The sequence below is a fragment of the Pezoporus occidentalis genome, unplaced genomic scaffold (assembly GCF_034315485.1).
Source record: "Pezoporus occidentalis ecotype Australia unplaced genomic scaffold, CSIRO_AGI_Poc_V1 ctg81, whole genome shotgun sequence".
Taxonomy (NCBI): domain Eukaryota; kingdom Metazoa; phylum Chordata; class Aves; order Psittaciformes; family Psittacidae; genus Pezoporus; species Pezoporus occidentalis.
The window spans coordinates 9,332,648-9,351,324 of record NW_026916170.1 but is presented as its reverse complement, the minus strand read 5'-3'; the positions used below and the strand labels follow the sequence as shown (position 1 = coordinate 9,351,324).

Below are 18,677 nucleotides of genomic sequence, written 5' to 3'. Positions count from 1 at the left end.
TGTTCTGGCCTTACGGAGTTATGGCCAAGTCTGAAAAATGACAGCTGCAACATCGGGGTTAAATACAATTTCCTCTCCCTTCACCTGTTTTGCACTATCTGTTTGCACGGCGTTCAGGTTATTAATGGAACTGACATCCCTGCACAACTGAGTGAGCAGTAGCAGGAGCTGGATAACAAGGGAGAAGCTGACAGCAGTGATCTAACCCCAGAGATAAGAGATAAGCAAACATGCCATGGGTATTAGTTTCAGCTCTGGCCAGTGGAGAAGAACATCTCCTGTGGTTCCTGAACAGGAAAGCCCAGTCCTCCTGAGAAGGTTAAATTAAATTCAGGACGTCAGAGAGATTATTCTTTAAGTTCAAAAATTAATGATTGTAATGAAAAGTAAACATTTGACTGAAAAAAAAAAAGAAAAAAGAAAAAAAAAAGGAGAAGTGTTGTTAATCTGATGGAAAGTGAAGACCTATTTTTTATTCAGAGGAAGTGTGGAACACTTCTATGTTAGAGGGAAAGCACCTTGCGTTCTTTGTATCTTCCAGGTGAAAAATGTTACTCTAAACATTGGCATTTTCTAAACAGCTTCTCAGGGATGGTATGGGAGCAGTAGCCTCAATGTCCAGACCAAATTCCAAAACAAGAAAAATAGAGTAAACTTTTCAAATCCCCTGCATTGTTTCCAAGCAGCACAGCTTCACTTTACGATTCCTATCCAGTTGTCCCCTTCTTTTCACAAGTCCCTGCACACAGCAAAATAAAGATGAGTTACACCACGAAGATAAAAGCTCCTGGTGATATATTTGATGTCCAAGGGAGCTTTAGACATGTAGGAAGAGAGTTAAAATGTGAGCCTGCCTTGAGCCTGCCTTTTCTGAACTCTAACTCATGTTTCAACTTTATCAGGAGACTTGCTCATTGTTCCTTGAAATGCAACCTCTACAGTACAGGCAGGACCTTGAATTTTTGCATCCAGACAGAGACCACCCTGATTTCAGAAACCTTAATTCCACAATGGAAAAGAGTGGCCAAGGTTCAAGTGGCACTAAGCAGAATTATGCTTTCCAGTTTAGAAATTACAAGGTTGTTTCAAGAAGATCTAAATCAAAGTTTCAATAAAAGCAGTAAATTTGAAAGTCAGCAGTCACTGCTATTGTCTTTTAAACAGGAGTGAAGTGCCCAAATGCCTTTCAAGAGGCTTTCAAAATTTCTCCTTCTTTTCCTAGTTCTTCTGAAGTGAGTCTGGCAGTTTCTGTTAGTGCTCTGAGGCAGTCTTACACTTTGCAAAGTTCTCTGAGATACTTGAAGCAAAGATATAAAGTCATCTTAAAAGAACCTGGAAAGAAATGCCATCCCCCTCTTTTACCAAATGTAGTGTTCTGTCAGCCTTACGCTAGCTTTCATTCTAGAATAAGGCCACTTGAGATACAGAAGGCTGGTTCCTCTGTCATATTTTTGCATTATTTTACAAAGGATGGGTCCACAGACCGCACAAGACACAAAAGACATTTTTTCTTTTTGCAGAGCAGCCAGTGACCGCTCTTCAGATTGGATGATTTGTCATCTTCGTGCAAAGTTAGCATGGCATTAAGCAAGATTAATTTCCGTTCTTGAAGCGGTGGTGTCTGGCCTTTTTGTCTGGGTATGTCTCGGATCTTAATTAAAAGTTGTTTTTCAGAACTGTATCTAGTGCACACCCTGGACAGTCTATGTGAATGAATGCAGGAGGCTTAAATACTCCCTGGATGTATTGCTGTGCTAGCTTTATACGGAAGCAAGAGTGGGCACAAGAAAAGAAGAGGCAATTATGATTCTCTTGTTTTCCCACTACAAGAACATAGGAGGAGAAGGTGACATTTCCCAGACAAGCAAAGCAGATGCAGTAAGGCAGCAGAACTCACTGTATTGGGAAGTTATGGATGATAAAAATTGTGGGTTCTGGCGTGGTTTAAACCCTAGCCAGACAGCTTGTTCACTCACTCCCAGTGAGTGGTGCCGGGCTGAGAGCAATCGAGGCCCCCCCCCGGGGCTCTCCCCTTATTCTATCCCAGAGGGATGGGGAGGAGAATCGAAAGAGTGCAACTCCTACGGGTTGAGACAAGAACAGTCTAGCAACCAATGTACAACACAAATCACCACCGCTACCACTAACGACAGCAGTGATAAGAGAAAATAACAAGGGAAGAGAATACAATACCACCGGCCAAGAAACGAGTCCTACCCAGAAGTCCCTGTCCTTCTGGGTAACTCCCGATTACCCCCCACCCCGGGCATGACGTGCTGTGGTATGGAATACCTCCCTGGCTAGCCTGGGTCAGGCGCCCCGTCTCTGCTTCCTCACGGCTTCCCCTCCTCCCTGGCAGAGCATGAGCCTCACAAAGTCCTTGGTCAGGGTAAACATCACTTAGCAACAACTGAAAAACATCGGTATCACCAGCACTGTTCCCAGGCTGGAACTCAAAACACAGCACTGCACCAGCTACCACAAAGGAGAAACATGACTGCTACTGCTGAACCCAGAACAGGTTCAAAAAGTCATTAGACAAACTTACACCAGAAAAATATGAATAAATACAAAGACAGTACTTCTGGTTCAGGAAGCAACTGAGCTGCAGGTTGTCAGAGGCCAGGAGAGGATAGTGGAAATATATCCCTTCATGCTTGCCCTGTCCTTAAGTTCATCTCCAAACATCTGCTACTGTTTGGCCGCTGTCCAAACCAGACATTGGACCTCTGGTCTGAGCAGTATGGCTGTCACATTTGTAGTGAAATCACCGAAATGCGGAGAGAGAAAAATGACAGAGAACTAGGAAAGAGAGCAGGGGCTCAGTTAATTGACTGAAGGGTTGGATATGACCAGTAAGTTCCAGCTGAGAAGAGAATGGCTTCAGTGGGATAACCTATGAACACCTACCTCGTTTAAAGTACCCATACTTTGTTAAATCGAGGCTTATACAGATGGCTCCTGATTTCCTAAGGACTATTGGCCTAAATTACACTATTATCTAGGGAGGTTTGATGTAGCTCTCTGAAGCAGCAGAACAAACCCCTTAGGCTAAACAAAAGTACCTAAGGCTGCCTGAGAGAGATACAGATAGTTATGGACTGTCCTTATATTTTCCTGAGGTCCTCTTGCTTCAGCCTTCAGACTCAGAGAAATGCAAAGAAAACAAACGTTGCATATGCAACTTCCTTAGAGAGAAATACAGCCAAGCCGCAGGCAAGTTCAGAAGGCAAAAAATGATTGTACAGTGACCTTGGGATTTATGTCCTGTGACCTAAAGAAGTTAATAATGTTACAGAAAAATCTTATTATAGGAAAAACAAGCTTTTTTTGGCTTATCACCCATACTTTAAAAATAGTATTGCAAAGCAAAAGAAACCTCACCAACTTTTCTACAATACAGGCTATTTTACAGGAGATTTGCAAACTTTCAAAAAACAGACATTTGTGTAAAAGTCTCTTTTTCAAGCTTCCAGTTAAAGCCAAGCACAAAAGGTATTTCATGAAGGAAAAATAGTGATTAATAGCACCTGCCCAAGAAAGGGAACAATTTTACATCTCAGTGACGATCTTCCATTGAATTATCCTCTAAAAAGCAGCAGCAATAAATTACTATTTTAAAGATGAGAGTCCCACAAGTCATGTCAATGAAGTTTCAGTTGCAGGTTCTCCCTTTTCCCTGCAGTCTGCCCTTACAAAATGCAGCTGTCAATACCATTTGGCTGACATAGCTGGCTGCAAGCTCCACCTCCATTGCAAGTGAAACAAAAGGCTCTCCTCTCTCTCCCCCCCTCTCTTCACCTGCTCATCCCTTCTCTGAGGCTGCAAGGTGGCCTGAGCTCACCAGGTGCCTGGGCAGCCGATGGGGGGGAGCCTTTCTGCATTGTCTTAACTGTAACTCACAGACCACATACTTGAAGGCAGTTGCCAGACACAACCTTGGAGATGCACTTATTTGGATAATTTCTCTGTTCTTTGAATGAGGACAAAATTTAATGACCCTTACAAAAAAAGAGAGGCTAAATCCACAAGAAGATTAACCTTTGCTTGGTTTTTTGTTTGTGTGTTTGCTTTTTAAAATCAGAGATCTCCGTTGAAAATTCGCGAGGTTGACAGGCACTGTTTAAGCAAATTTTAGATGGTAGACAAATACAGAGCAATAAAGCAAGGTTTGAACAGAGCCGAGGAAGGACACGGCAGAAAACAGAGCATCGCAGCGCAGCCGACTGCTTCTCTCCGGCTCGGAGCATGTTTGGAAGCAGCATGAGCTCCATCCAGAGAGCTAGGTGAGAACTGCACGTGAGGACAGACAACTCACCTAACCTTGTTAAAAACTTTCTTTGCAAGACTGGCTTTCAGAGAGTCTGGGTTAAATCCATGTTTCGATCGCAGAAAGAGAGGAACGGAGGGAGGGTAGAATGAATTTATTAGATGTTATCTCGTTACACTGTTTTGTTACAGAGGGAAAGTCAAACCTTCACTCCAAAGCACACAAGGGCTAAAACGACAATTCTCGGAAATCTAAACTGCAAAACAGTTGTTCCCTAAATCGAATAGACTAACAGATTTGATGCTTTTGATATGGTTTGTCCTCATCAAATTAGTAGTATCCCCTCTGAGCAACTTAAAACAACAGGACAGACACAAAGAGAGTCACAGATGGAGAAACATTACTGTGATTAGATAGAGCTGACAGGCTGCCTAAAGCAAAATTCAAGCATCGATTCTACCAGAGGGCCTTTTGTAAGTCCTTTGGAGGTCGATGGTCCCTTTGATTGCAAAACATCAGGCTGACAGCAAGGTATACAAGTTTGGTCTCAGCCAAGCAAAAGAAAGGTGGGCACCAGTCAGAAGACAGGCAGCAGAAAACATGGAAAACAGTGAGTTTCCAAATCACAGAGACTATTTGCAGCTAATTCTCTTTAAAGCCTGCCAAGCCATTTGCATTACCGTGTTGTCATCTAAAGATACAATCACCATTAGGAGCGTAAGAGTTTTTCTAGGAAGGCTCTCCATGCTCACAGTCCAGACACCCAGATCTCACATTGACCTTATTCTTCTTTCAGGAAATGAGTAAAAATTTTGTTAATGATTAAACTATGCCTGAAGTTAAAGAAAGGATTAATGACAAATTAAATGGATCAGGACCAGTAAACAAAACTCACTAGGTTTCTACAGTTCCTTTCTTTCCAGAGCATTTGAAAAATTAAAAAATGCAGTGAGATTAAAATTCAGAGAAAAAGAAAATTATAGGAATCAGTTATTTCCATGCAGCATGCGGTTCTGCCATAGAACTTTACCCTGCATTGCTATAAGGGACAATGTGACAGCTACTGATGAAAACAAAAACTCAAGATATTCTTTACCTAATAACTTCTTTTCTTTACTTAATTGATAAAAAGAAAAAAATAGAATAGAATATAGAATATTTCAGTTGTAAGGGACTTACAAGAATCATCTACTCCAACTGTCTGACCAATTTAGGGCTGAGCAAAAGTTAAAGTATGTTGTTAAGGGCATTGTCCAAATGACTTAGTCATGGACAGGCTTGTCTAAGAAGCCTTTTCCAGTGTTTGAACACCTTCTCTGTAAAAGAAAATGTTTCCTAATGTGAAGTTTGAACCTCCCCTGACACAGCTTTGAACCATTCTCACACATGCTACCACTGGATACCAGGGAGAAGAGATCAGCACCTTCCTGTCCAATTCCCCTCCTCGGGAGGCTGTAGAGAGCAATGAAGTTGCCTTCATCTGGAAGAAACTACATTCAGCATCCCACTGTACTGTCATAACACTAGCCTATATTTTGATAGTGGTCCAGAATGTAAACCTGAGAAGAACCACACTCCCCACCCCACCCTCCCCAGAAAACACAACTTGCTTTTCAATTCAAGAACAAACTAAGTTCCTTCCTGAGTCGTGAAATCCACAGTACTGGCACTATCTTCAAGGTGTGGGTGACAAATATTGGCAACGAAATGTCACTTTTATAGATGCATATTATAAAGTAAACATAGAATCATAAGGAGCTGGGAGGGACCTGAAAGATCATCTCGTTCCAACCCCTATGCCATGGGCAGATACACCTCCCACTAGACCAGGTTGCTCAAAGTCTCATTCAGCCTGGACTTGATTTTTTTTTAAACAACCAAACAATCCCCACTTCCAAATTCCAGTTGTCTGTGCTGCTGTATCAAAGTCTAAGTATTTAAAAAGTGACAGCATAAAGTGCTGGGCTCATGGGATTTAACTGGAACACAGTAACAGATTTTGAAGATTTCCCCAGTGAATTATCTGACAATACATCTAATGAATCTATCTCTTGAACTAAAAACATGCCCATCCAAATGTCCTGGGACAAATCCAGTATCTATCATTAGCAATAAGTAGCATTTAATAAGCATGCACAAACTGCATGTCTGGAAATCTACTAGGGTGTCTCTCTGGAGGCTTTCCTTCTAGCCATCTAGCAGTTTCTGTGAATTTGAACTTGAATTTATAAGCCCTACTATGTAATTGTTGGTGTAATTTCTAAGTCATCACATAACACTTGTGTCTTACAAGCTTGACCTTGCTCTTATATCAGTAAACTATAAAATTGTTTTTCAAGTAATTTTGATCAATTTTCAATGAGAATGGATTTAAACAATTTGCTATTTGTAGTACTATGTCTTATTGTATTGCTTGAATTTAGTTTGTCACGTGTTCAGCACAGACACACCCCATCAACTTTAGAAACTTAAAGGAGATGCCTAAATTGGGAGCAAAGTACAGAAAGCTTGCTCAGTGTGTCAACAGAAACGGACATCTCTACCTATGAAAGATCTAACCTACCTTTCAAACAAAACTCTCCTTAAACTGGGAAAGGGGGACCTTTTCAGAAGGGTTTTTTTAGTTAGCAGCAATGCTTGTATTGTTTCTCTGCTGAAATGCAGGTAGAAAATTGTGAACAAAATGGTTAAGCAGATTGTTTGCTAGAAAACTCAACATCAGATGTGCATATGCCTGTAAAGTTATATATATCTGTTAAGAACATAATTAGAAAATCTTCCTGCTCTTATTTTACACTAAATTTGTCAAATATCTAAATTAAAGATCATTATATTTCCAACGGTATTTCTAGTAAAAATCCAAGCATAACAGCCGTAAGAAGTAATAACTGCAGTCTATTAACCAGCAGGTTAGCAGAAAATAAATGGCATCTTACTCTTGTTCTTTTGCTATTGAGTTTATCGGTGCATTTAGGCAGCTCTGTTTCATTTGCACATCTGTGAAGAGCACTGCTGTGTAAAAGTTAAACGGGCTGTGTATGGAATTTAAAACTTTTCAATGAAAATATGTCTCAACAGCCCTTTCATCAGAATTAAAAAAAAAAATAATAATTTGAGGTCTGTATCTGCTTTTAAAACAAAACACTGCTATTTTTATTCAAGCACAGCAAGCAGGAACAGTTCAGATGCATTTGCATGTCATTTTATTCAGAGGGTACTTACTAGTTCACTGATATCCCATTGCCTCAACAAACAAGGAGACAGTCCTACACATTGCCTTCCACTCTTCTTTGTTTATGCCTTTTCTGACTGCTGTTCTGGGGCAGAGCTCTGAATTTGGACAAGCTCCCTTGCAATGTATCATATGCTGTAAATGTGGGAGTAGAGTGAAAAGGGAGCTTTGAGTACTTCTGCCGGCCTTCGTCTTTACCTCCTGCATTTTACCATCACTCCATCTGAAAGTAATCAGGACCTGTAATGCCATCCTTGATCATAACACTTCGTAACTGGCGTTATTCTACTGGCAGATGGGTGTCAGCTGGAATGGTCATTGCACTCCTGGAAAATGGCTTTCAAGGTAGGCCTCCCACCGTGGCACTGGACAAGGTACAGGACCTGGACCATTTGCATATTCCCTTCAAGGCTGGATCCTCCATCTTCAAGCCAAATACCCTCAACTGTCCCAGATATTTTAGACACCGTTTTCAGTTTGTAGGTTGGTGTGATCCTATGTCCTGGCTTCAGCAGTAGCAGTCATTTTTCTCCTTCTCAGTAGCTGGTACAGTGCTGTGTTTTTGACTTTCAGCCTGGGAACAGCACTGATAACACCGATGTTTTTAGTTGCTGGTCAGAATGTTTACTCTGACCAAGGACTTTCTGTGACTCATACTCTGCCAGGGAGGAGGGGAAGATGGGAGGAAGCAGAGACAGGACACCTGACCCAAACTAGCCAAAGAGGTATTCCATATCACAGCACATTATGCCCAATATATAAACTGGGGACAGTTACCTGGAAGGGCTAGATCACTGCTCAGTTGGGCTGGGTATCGGTCGGCAGGTGAGTGGTAATAAAAGTAACTTCAGCAGAGAAGCAGGAGTTCAGACGGCTTAACTTCTAGCTGTACAAATGTGGCAAGTGTTCCTTCATGAACAAAATGATGAATAGCTAACTGGAACTGCAAGTACAGTTCATGACATTCTGTTTTCACTCAAATCAAACCTTCGCCATAACAGGAATTTACCCATTCAACATTTATATTTGTTACCTTCTCATAAGCTTTTCTCTTTGTTTCAGAGTCCATCCAGTCATTTTCCTTCTCCAACATGTCAATAAAAGCCCAGCGAATTCCTTCAGTCAACTCCTCCATCTGAAAAATATTTAGCAAAATCCTCCCCAGTAAAATATGTCATGGCAGAATCATTGTAAGAAAAGGTTTGATGCATGCAGGAGTAATTGATTTGGTTAGACCAGGAATGATTCCAAATCAGACAGTACCTGCTCTTTTCCTTGAAGGCTAATTTGTTTTTTCTCCAGTTCTCTGGAGAAATCCAGAGGAGTTTCAAATCCAGACACTTCTTCTGAAAATAACTTTCTTTCCATTTTCTTTTCCTTCACATGTACCACACAACCTGTTCACTGCTGATCTTTTCATGTCACAATTGTGAGAACGTCTATCTTAAAATCATAAAAAATACTGGGAGATTTGCAGTGATTTGGGAAGATTTCTGATACTTTGGCTCTAGATCACTAGACCATGGAGAAGAAGGAGCTAGCTGCAAGGCATTTGCACAAACAAAGCCTTTTCTCCAGAAACAGCATCTGTAGCCTTGTTTGGTTTATGTCAGACTGAGACATGCCTTACAATACTGCCAAGGGGTGGAATTTGGGCTAACAGTATCATGATCCAAATACAAAGTAGTATGCAAATATTTGGCCTGTATTTAGCTGTATTTGTGAAGGACTCCTACCCTTTACTTACTGCAGGAACAGAGGCCATGGCTCTCAACACTGAGCAGCCTTAACTGTTTCTGTGGTCTTGAACCACCAGTGACAGCTTGCATTCGTGCAAAGCTAAGGAAACCCACAACCGTTTTATCTTAACTGCTTCTTCAGACATCTATACAAACCCACGAGGGTATCACAGGCAAGTAAAAAAATAATAATAGCAGTGTTCAGTGAGTATGCACATTAAATGACAGAAAACAAGAAATCTAGTCGCTAAGACATGCATTATATCAGTCTAAAGAGCAGAAAAGCCCTCATGGCTATGTATCCACCTGGTAACACAGACCAGAAAGGTGTATGCAATCAGCTGCTTCTATTTATATATCAGTAGATGAACTTCATAACAGGTAGCCACTGAGAACAGTGTGAGAGTGAGGTAACTGGGGGGATCCAGTCATTGCTTGAGTCCCTTAGTACAGACCAAGCCAAAGTTGAGATAGCACAAGACATGACAGATAATCATTGGATGAAGACTTACTGCATCTTTGTACTATCAGTTACGTTGCATTTAATAATAATGAAAACATCAAGTACCAGAGATTTATATAATTTTATTTTATGGATCTAGTAGCTCTGAAACGTGGGGACTAAATCCTGGAAAATAATGTTACCTTTACCTAAATTGCCATATATATATCGGCTGTATATTTTAATCTGGAACTCTTCTTTATTTGTGGTAGAGCCAGACAAAACATAGCAAAGCTCCACTGATTACTCAGTTTTTACTACTCTTTTCAAAAAACATTTTATTGTTTTTAGAGACAATATGGAACAATTGGAACAGGTCTAGCATTAAATATGACTGAACATTCAACAGCCACAGTAAACTGCATCCCAGGGAATAGGGTAACTTAAAGATATTGATGACAGAGCACTGACTCAATTGACTTAGTGCACTAATGAGGTGAACTCCCTCTATTTGCAGGTTGCAAGTTCAAACTCAAGCTCTGCAGCTGGGCCCCGGTGCATACTTAGGTTTTACGCACCAGTTGTAGCTGCAGGGGGCAGGGGGAGAAACCTATTTCTGCTATCAAAGTTATTACTGAAACTGCTCAGGCATAGCTGTAAGAAACACCGCAGGCACTCTGGGCTAGAAACAGTGCTATATTTAGACACAAATAATGTCTTTCTTGATGAAAGGAGTGAAGTGTCTAAGGTATGAAACATCAGGCACAAAACATGAGGAAAAAGAACTCATATTATCCACAACTCAGGATTTGCTTATCATAGACAGATATATGCCATGAGCCAGAAGGAAAAAAGAAAAAAAGATATGAGAAAAAAAGTCTGTACAAATAAGAGTACTTTTCTCAAGTGCCTCCTTAGTGCTTAATAAAGAAAAATAGAACTGAAATCCAGTGAAACAAAAACTATAACACCGCAAATGACTACCTTGAAAGACACACTTTTAAACAGATTGAAACAAATTTCACTTGTATCTGATTTTATCTCCAAGGGCAGGTCGCTACAAGTCTGAATCTTTTGATCTACACTATAAATTGTATATTAATTTCTTACTATGGAGGCTATTGTGATTTCAGACTTAATAGTTTTGCAAAAAGTTGGTCTGAAATGAATATACACACTAAGAAATATTTTAATTAGGCCACATTTCAACAGAAAACCATTCTCTATCGACTTTTCATAATTCTCCTTCCATATACAAACATGAAAAAGTTTTTCATCCATATGGCCTCCATAACGTGTACATTTCTTACAGTCTCTTCCCTCTTATCCTGTGCAGAAGTCATACTGTGTATCCCTGAAATGTATTTGCCACTACACTGGCAAATAGCACATTACAAACTCAGTCAAGAAGCAGGAGACTGACAAACTGGATCTCATAGAGGAAACTCCGTTTGAAGGCCAAAGAAACACCATCTGTAGCAGAAGAAATGCAGGACCTGAGAGGGAAACACATGTCACAGATATTTGGACAAGCCAAATCAGAGTGTTGGTCTGTCTATAATGGAGTCCTTCCCTGAGAAAACAGTCAAACCAGACAAAGTCAAACAGACAAGCTGAGGCTACTGAGCCAGGGCAGTGAAGGGCTATCACAGAGCTTTTGCTCTCAGTGCAGGATGCTATTTCACATGGTTTTGGTGCTCCTGCACTGAGAGCTAAGTTCAATGACTAAATTAGCTGATTTTAAACTGATTATTATTGGGAAATCAATGGCCAGAAAAGCAGATATTGGAAACCTTTATGAGAAAATATTAACTGAAAGTCATAAATTACTGTGAAAAGTAAATAACCATTTGAATATATTATTAAGAGAAGTGATAATGCAGCTATGCTTGAAGATTTAGAGAGAGGATGAATGTCCAGCTAAAAGCTGTTTGCTGAACTCAGCAGCATGGAAGACTATTTTCCTTCACCATGGAGCAAAAGAGATTTGAAAAGATTTGAATCACAAATATAAACTCTATATGCCTCTAAGCTTCCTTTAATTCAGGCCAGACATCAGTTACACTTTTCTTGTTTGGACTACAGGTGTAGCAAAGTCAGCTTTTAAAAGGGTCGCCCTGAAGCAGTCTTGACCAGTCTTTTAACTAGGCAGCTAAAACTTTGAGTTACACTAGCTATATTAAATATTAAACCATTTCTCATCAATACCCCTCACTCTCTTCCTGCACAGCCTGATTGTCATCATTTACACAAATTAATTATGTTCAACCTAGTTTTGATCTGGTTATATATTTGTCTAAAGAGCTGCAGATGGAAAGAATGATAAGTGCCCAGATGGACAGAAAGGTGACAGTTCTTCAGATTTGTTCCACTTTGTCCCTATATTTTTTTCCCCTATTCAAGTATTTTAAAGATTCTTGTCTCTTTTTAAATTTTGATCTAACATCAGGGGCAATTTGAGAGGAGGAAGCCACAGAGATCTCAGAGGACTCACCATCTCTTTCTTGTCTTCTTGGAAATGGGCATTCACAAACATCTTACCCACAACATAAGGGAGAGCATTTTCAACAAGGTCCACACATTTATCCCACTGGGGCAGCAAAGTTGTGGTTCCATGGATCACCTGTTGGCAGGTGTAGATAGTAGGTCATAACATTATACTGTTTAGGAAGAACAAGTCTGCATCTGTATACAGGATAGTCTAAAGTGTGCTTGTCAAATAGTTACTAAAAGGAAACAATAACTATACAGTTATTAACATTTTCATCAAGTGCTATGACAAATCTCTGAGCTCAAGCACATTGCTGCTTCTGTTTCTGTTTCTTATGAGAATAAAGTTACTGCAGATGCTTACCCCCTCAACATTACATTTTCTCATCAAGGTACAAGTTCATTTAAAAAAAAAACATACCATAAGAAAATACAATAAAATACAAGATGGGTCCATGTAAACAATAGCAGTGCTGATTTAGGAAACTCTTTTTTGTTTTCAAGGTTCAAACAGTTCCCTTTCCACTTAAGGAACTTCTTAAGATTTTTCACAGAGAATAAGCAAAATCACAGTTCAGTAGTTAACACCGGTCAGCTATGTAAAAGCAGAATACAGTCAACACCAGACCAGGTTAGGATGGATAGGGATTTTGGCCTTTCACAGATTATGCAAGCCTTTTAAGCATTGATCAGCAGTTTTTGAGCCTTTTTCCCAGTTTTCTCGTCCTTTGAGCTCAAGATTAAATTTCTAGCAAAACTGGAGGTTTTGGATTTGTTGTTTTCCAGTAGGAAAGGATTCCATTGGAAAATTCCAGAGTAGCTTATCCCTCAGCTATTGAAGGTTAGATAATTTGGTAGCTCAAAGACTGATTTTCTCCATCAAATTGTCTGTAATTAAGCTTAATCAATGACTTGTACTTAAAGCCACCAGTGAATTGCATTTTCAAATGCTCTTTATTAATACTGTAGGTTTGCGAATAGATTTTCAATGACAGAGAGAACACTGCTTCTGTAAGAAAACCACGTTAGCCAAACCAATACATAATAAGGTAATAGTTTCCTAAATAGAGCCAAGTTTGAAAACAAGCTCCTTTTCTAAAACATATGACAAAGCATTGAAAAAAAAAGGAAAAAAAAAGAAAAAAAAAGGTAGAGGAAAATTTCTCTCCAAGGTCCAAGCAAAACTACAATAGAGCTTTTTCCTGATGCAGGGAAAGAAAGGGAGTCATGACATTAGTCATCAGAGCTTGAAATTCCTTCCAAAAGCTTTGACTATACATCAGCCGCAGAAAAAGTCAGGAGACAAAGCTGGCTTTTAGAATGTGACGTATTATTATTTCAACACAATAATTATCATTATTTTGAGAGCAGCTAGACTGTAAGGAGGACAGAAAGGCAGCACAGGCTGTGAGACCAATAAAAATAGAGCCTAGAGGAATGGATTATACCTCACAGCTGGTTTATTGATATTTACGTTACAACAGCCAACTAGAACTCCCTTAAAACACTCCTCCTAATATTAATATACCACTCTAAAACACAATACTTCAGGTAGTAACAGCGACTATAAATAGCAGGTTTCAAGCCCTCCCAGTCAATTTATTGCTCCACAGCACAGTTAACTGATCTCTTCCCAGGTGCCACTGCACATTCGCTATGACTCAAAGCGCCACTGCAGAGGAGCTGCTAGTAGTTGCTGATGTGGTAATCAAAGTATTTTCTCTGGAGTCAGCAGGTCTGTCCTATTTCTCAACCTGAAGATTTTTGACGTTTCATCATGCCTTTTTTCCTCTCTTTGCAAAGATTTTAAGTGTCTCAATACAAAGATGTAAAAAAGCACCAACAGAAAGTGAAAACCTAGTGAAAAAATACTATGTTTATGATGGGTGAGGCTGAATGAATGAATTAATGAATTAATTAATTATATCGTTTTCTTTAGGGGTCACTGATTCATCTAATGGTCATGACTTTTAACAAGTCATCCAATGTTTTCTTCACTCACCTGGCAAGAGGTTGCTGGGTTCTTTTTACGATCCCAAAGAATCTGTGTGCCCTTAGTCATCCAGCCTCTGACAGAACAAACCTATTCAAAAAAGCCTTTCAAACCTTTGCCTTGGACTCCATTTCCCATGTCCTTTCTGTTGACCTCTGAAGTCTGTTCCCCTGAGCTGTTTACTGCACTTAACCTTAGCTATTAACTATTAGCTATTGTTGTTTACTGCACTTAACTAACTCTCCATCTCCAGATCCCAGAAAATGGGAATGAGCTGCTGACTCACTGCCATTGCTGTGCTGTTCTTAAGTTTTCACAGCTACTTACATGAAAACCCTTGATGACATTGTTAATAAGGACTGAATCAAAGTGAATTAGATTCATCCTTAAGCTTCTGGAGAAAGTACCCAGTGTCAACAGCTACTTACCATATCAAAAAGCATAATATTCAAAGTTTAAGGTTTCCTTTTAGGAATTTTCCTGGCAATATTATAGTTCAATATAACTCAGTATTATGCTGCAGAATGGCTAATGGCCAGCATCAATCTATTTTACCTGGCTAGCTAGGAATACCCAAGGAGGGGACACACAAACTTGTCGCTGTGATTCTGACAGGCAGTTTCTCATATTTTTGGCATGAAGAAAATGGTATCTTTAGCAAGACTGATTTGAATATGATTTCAGAAATGTAAGAAACTGCCTTTCCTGCATAGATTCCATCAAGATATTTGAGTTAATTTTTAGGCATGTGATCCACTCAGAACTGTTCCACTACTGTTCAAGGAAAGACATTATGGGTGCTTCAATTAGGCACCTGCATGCCTCACTAGGGAGAACAGAGCACCTGCACCTCCTGTACCACATCACTGGCAGCATCATGCCAGACTCAAGTTGTCATAATGTCACCAAGCAGCTAATTTTGTCAATGACAAACAAAAAGTTCACATTTTAAACTATGGTAGCTTGGAAACAAGACAAAGCATCTTTCAGTTTCAGTTTCATCCTTGGCTTGCTTAAAGAGCCTCTATGCTGCCTATAGGATTATCAGGGTGGTTTTCTGTTCAGGCTTCACTTAATCAAATAAATTTGTTTTACATAAATGCCCATATAACTTCATAGATAATTAGGTCTACTCTCACAGACTGGGCTGGTGACTAATGTGTTCTGGGGCTTCTGCAGCCCCAGGCTGGAAGGCATCTGATTGTCTTCTCTGTAAAAATGGTTGCTGTATGTATGTGCCAGAGCTCATGTAAAGCTGGCACTAGAGCATGAGAGAGGTTTGAACAAGCTCAGAGAAGATGAAATCTTAGACTTTAGTTTTACCAGAGCTATATTCATGCATGCATAAACAGTAGGAGTTTTTTCATAAAATTGGATTTTTGGCTAAACAATTTTGGCTTGCAGGAACAGCACAGGTCAGCCCTGGCATTTAACTGGAAAATTTTACAGCTTTCAGGTTTCTGCATACGAAGACTAAGGTTTTTAAAGAGGTGTCTCAAAAACTCCTTAACATAAAAGTTTTCCTTTGTGTCATATGCAAGAATATGTATGTCTTGATTGGTTTAGAGGGAGTCTTCAACAACAAATGTTCATTCAAGAAATTTACCTAGCATGGAAAACATTCCATATTTTGCAAAGGTATAAGCAGCTGTAAGGGAAACCAATATTATTGACACTGGTACTGTTGTAAATGCTATAAAGGCCCTAACTTACCCGAGAAAATTCCAGCCACCGGTACTGAAAACGTCTGCTGAGGTTAAATAACCTTGAATAAACCATCCTCCACACCAGATAGTTAGCAAGAGTCCTGTTAAATTAAACATATTTTTATCAGGCATCTAATAGCATATGAGGTACTACAAAGTACTCACATAAATATCTCTGCAAACATTTCAACTGAATGGTGGAAATTTCACCTTGAAAATTAATGAGTGACGACCAAATTGATAAATCCCTATTACACAGAAGAATCTGTACGAATGCAATCACCTAATATGTAATTGTACCATGATAATCATCTTCTAGGGGATATTTATAATGAGCCAATTTCTTAGTATGTTATTTTCAGGTAATTATTTTGTTTCAAAAGACCCTTTTTGTTTTCTATAGAAGTGGCAAGAAACATGTCATAAGAATAGTTGCATAAAAGTTCTATCCGGAGATAAGAAAATAACTCTTTTTTCTTTTGTAAATAAAAGTGAATGTTATCTCTCTTCATTTCTAGACCACATAAATCATAACTATGAAACAGAATAGATAACAGTTCATCTCAAATATCCTATCAATACCTCATATTTGTATCTTACATTATAAGTTATCAGTATGCTTTTAGAAGTTCTTACTACCCATACAGTTATTAAAGTACTACCCCTCTTATTTTGTCAGATGGATAATTGAAATACCAAAAACTGAGGTCTCGGTAACAACAATCATAAAAAGTGAGGCTGAGAGATCCTGGAAGAACTTGTTTAAAATTCCCAGGAGATCTGACACCCATGTCCCTTTTCTAAAACTTCAAGCGCTTGAATGGAGGATTTATCTAGTCTAGGTTGAGCTCTCCCCATGCTCAGCAGTGGCTCTGTGAGGTAAATGTGCATTGTGAAATATGCAATTCAACTTCAGCCCCAAAACAAGTCCAATAATCACCTACACATATTATTCTCATCTTGTGTTACACAATATATTTTGCATGGATAGCCATTGCTCTAAGGTTATGGATATCCACGTGTTGTTTGCTCTACATTGGGATATATATAACATTTGGGGTAGGCCACAAACTTCTCCATAGGGAGGAAAACTGCTCCTTTGCAACAAATATGCTGCTATGGACTGCTTCTAGCCAGGCTCCAGTACACCCACACAAAGCCTCCAGCTCAGGATATGTTGATGGAAGCTTATACTCTTTATCACCTCCCTGGCTGGGTGACCAAGAGGTGAGAATGGAGAGGTTTAAGGCAAACTATAACTACATATTTTCTATAGGTGACTGAGCACATGATGACCCAGTAACTTCAGCAGCATGTACACATCCAAGTGGGACACTACACCAAGAGCAGATGGGTGGCAATCTCAAGTCAACTGCCACTTCAAAGGCTTGATACTTACTGGTCTTTGTGACCAGTGCAGCTTCTACAGGAGAGTAGAGAATTGCTGTGATGTATATATAAATCCTGCCTGTTATACACTTCGTCTCTCACACTGGACATATTCCATCTTTTAGTATACAGATATATCATATAGTATACACAAATTCCCACAACAATTGTAAAACGGATCCAAAAAAGCTCTTTTTAGCATGAATAATGTACATTTATAACACAGTACATGTTACAAAATTTAAAACAGTTAGCTCTGCTTAGATGATCAAACCATTCTGAGATAATGCTTTAGGGTCATCAAAAATTAATTCCAACCTATGAAATACCAGAAATTATAGATCTTCCATTTAACATATTTCTGACAATGTGGAATTTCCTTACTGAATAGCAACTGAAGCACCCTAAAAATGCTCAGCTCTTGTTGTTTTTGTAAATGACTAGAACTCCACAAGCCTCACAACTCTGCCTCATGTTTTTCAGCAGAGCTGAATAGCATCCATGCTCCTGCTGTAACTACTCTGTGGGTCTACAACAGTACTTATGCAAGTCCTAAAGACTAAAAGGTTTAAAGACTTCATTTCGATTAAAAGTCTTAGGTTAAAAACCCCAGCTAAACAGATCTCTATCATAAACCAATTATAGGTTACAATTCAGTATTTAATTGCTACCAAAAAAAAAAAAAATCAATTCTCCATTCTGTGTGCTTTCTGTTCTCATCCAGTGCTGTTTTTCCTTCTGGTTAAGCTGGGGAATCTCTGTCAAATTGGTAGTGTATAAAAGACTAAAATATGTCAAGGATGAGTCTCCAAAAGGTGACTTATTCACAGACACTAATGCCAACAAGAATTCAGAAACTTTTGTATCAGATGTAAATAATGAAGGCAGCTGTCAGTTTCAGGAAATATCTCACAACTAATTGAGGTTTGTTTTAATTTGGAAAGGGAAAGAAGGCTGACACATCCTAAAACCAAGTCACCTGATGAGATTATAATAATTCCTGATTGCAATCACACCAGAATTTGCCAATGCATAAGATGCAAAAAAAAACCCAAAAAACAATAGGAAGGCTTTGCTTCAAAGCCCAGATATGTCTATTTGATGGAGGGCAGCACAATGGGGGCAAAGCATGAGGGGTTTTGCTGTTGTAAGTTTCTTCGAGGGGCAGTGTTCTTTATTTTGTTTTTCAAAACAAAAAGAAATCATATTTTGTTTGAATTTGTTTACCTATTTTGGGGGTGATCATTTTACCTTTTTGGCTAACTATACAAAATTAATTGGTCATCTTCATTTGGTTTAGAAACCGACACATTTTGGTTAGTAAATGCCAACAGTGCATATCTTGAGGTGATTTTCATCCCAGTTTCACAAGTAAGTACACTGAGGGTCAGGGCAAAATCCAACGCACACATAAAA

The 18,677-nt window shown here is 39.2% G+C and overlaps 1 protein-coding gene across 2 annotated transcripts in view; it reads right to left on the bottom strand.

Annotated features, from left to right (window-relative positions):
• PHEX (phosphate regulating endopeptidase X-linked) overlaps positions 1 to 18,677 on the bottom strand; it is a 96,226-nt gene that overhangs the window by 42,335 nt on the left and 35,214 nt on the right. For both annotated transcript variants that reach the window (XM_062603696.1, XM_062603697.1), the window contains 3 exons: positions 15,880 to 15,973; positions 12,178 to 12,306; positions 8,536 to 8,637 (listed from right to left, as the gene is read on the bottom strand). In XM_062603696.1, coding sequence (XP_062459680.1) covers positions 8,536 to 8,637; positions 12,178 to 12,306; positions 15,880 to 15,973 — 325 coding nt within the window. The remainder of the gene's footprint in view (positions 1 to 8,535; positions 8,638 to 12,177; positions 12,307 to 15,879; positions 15,974 to 18,677) is intronic.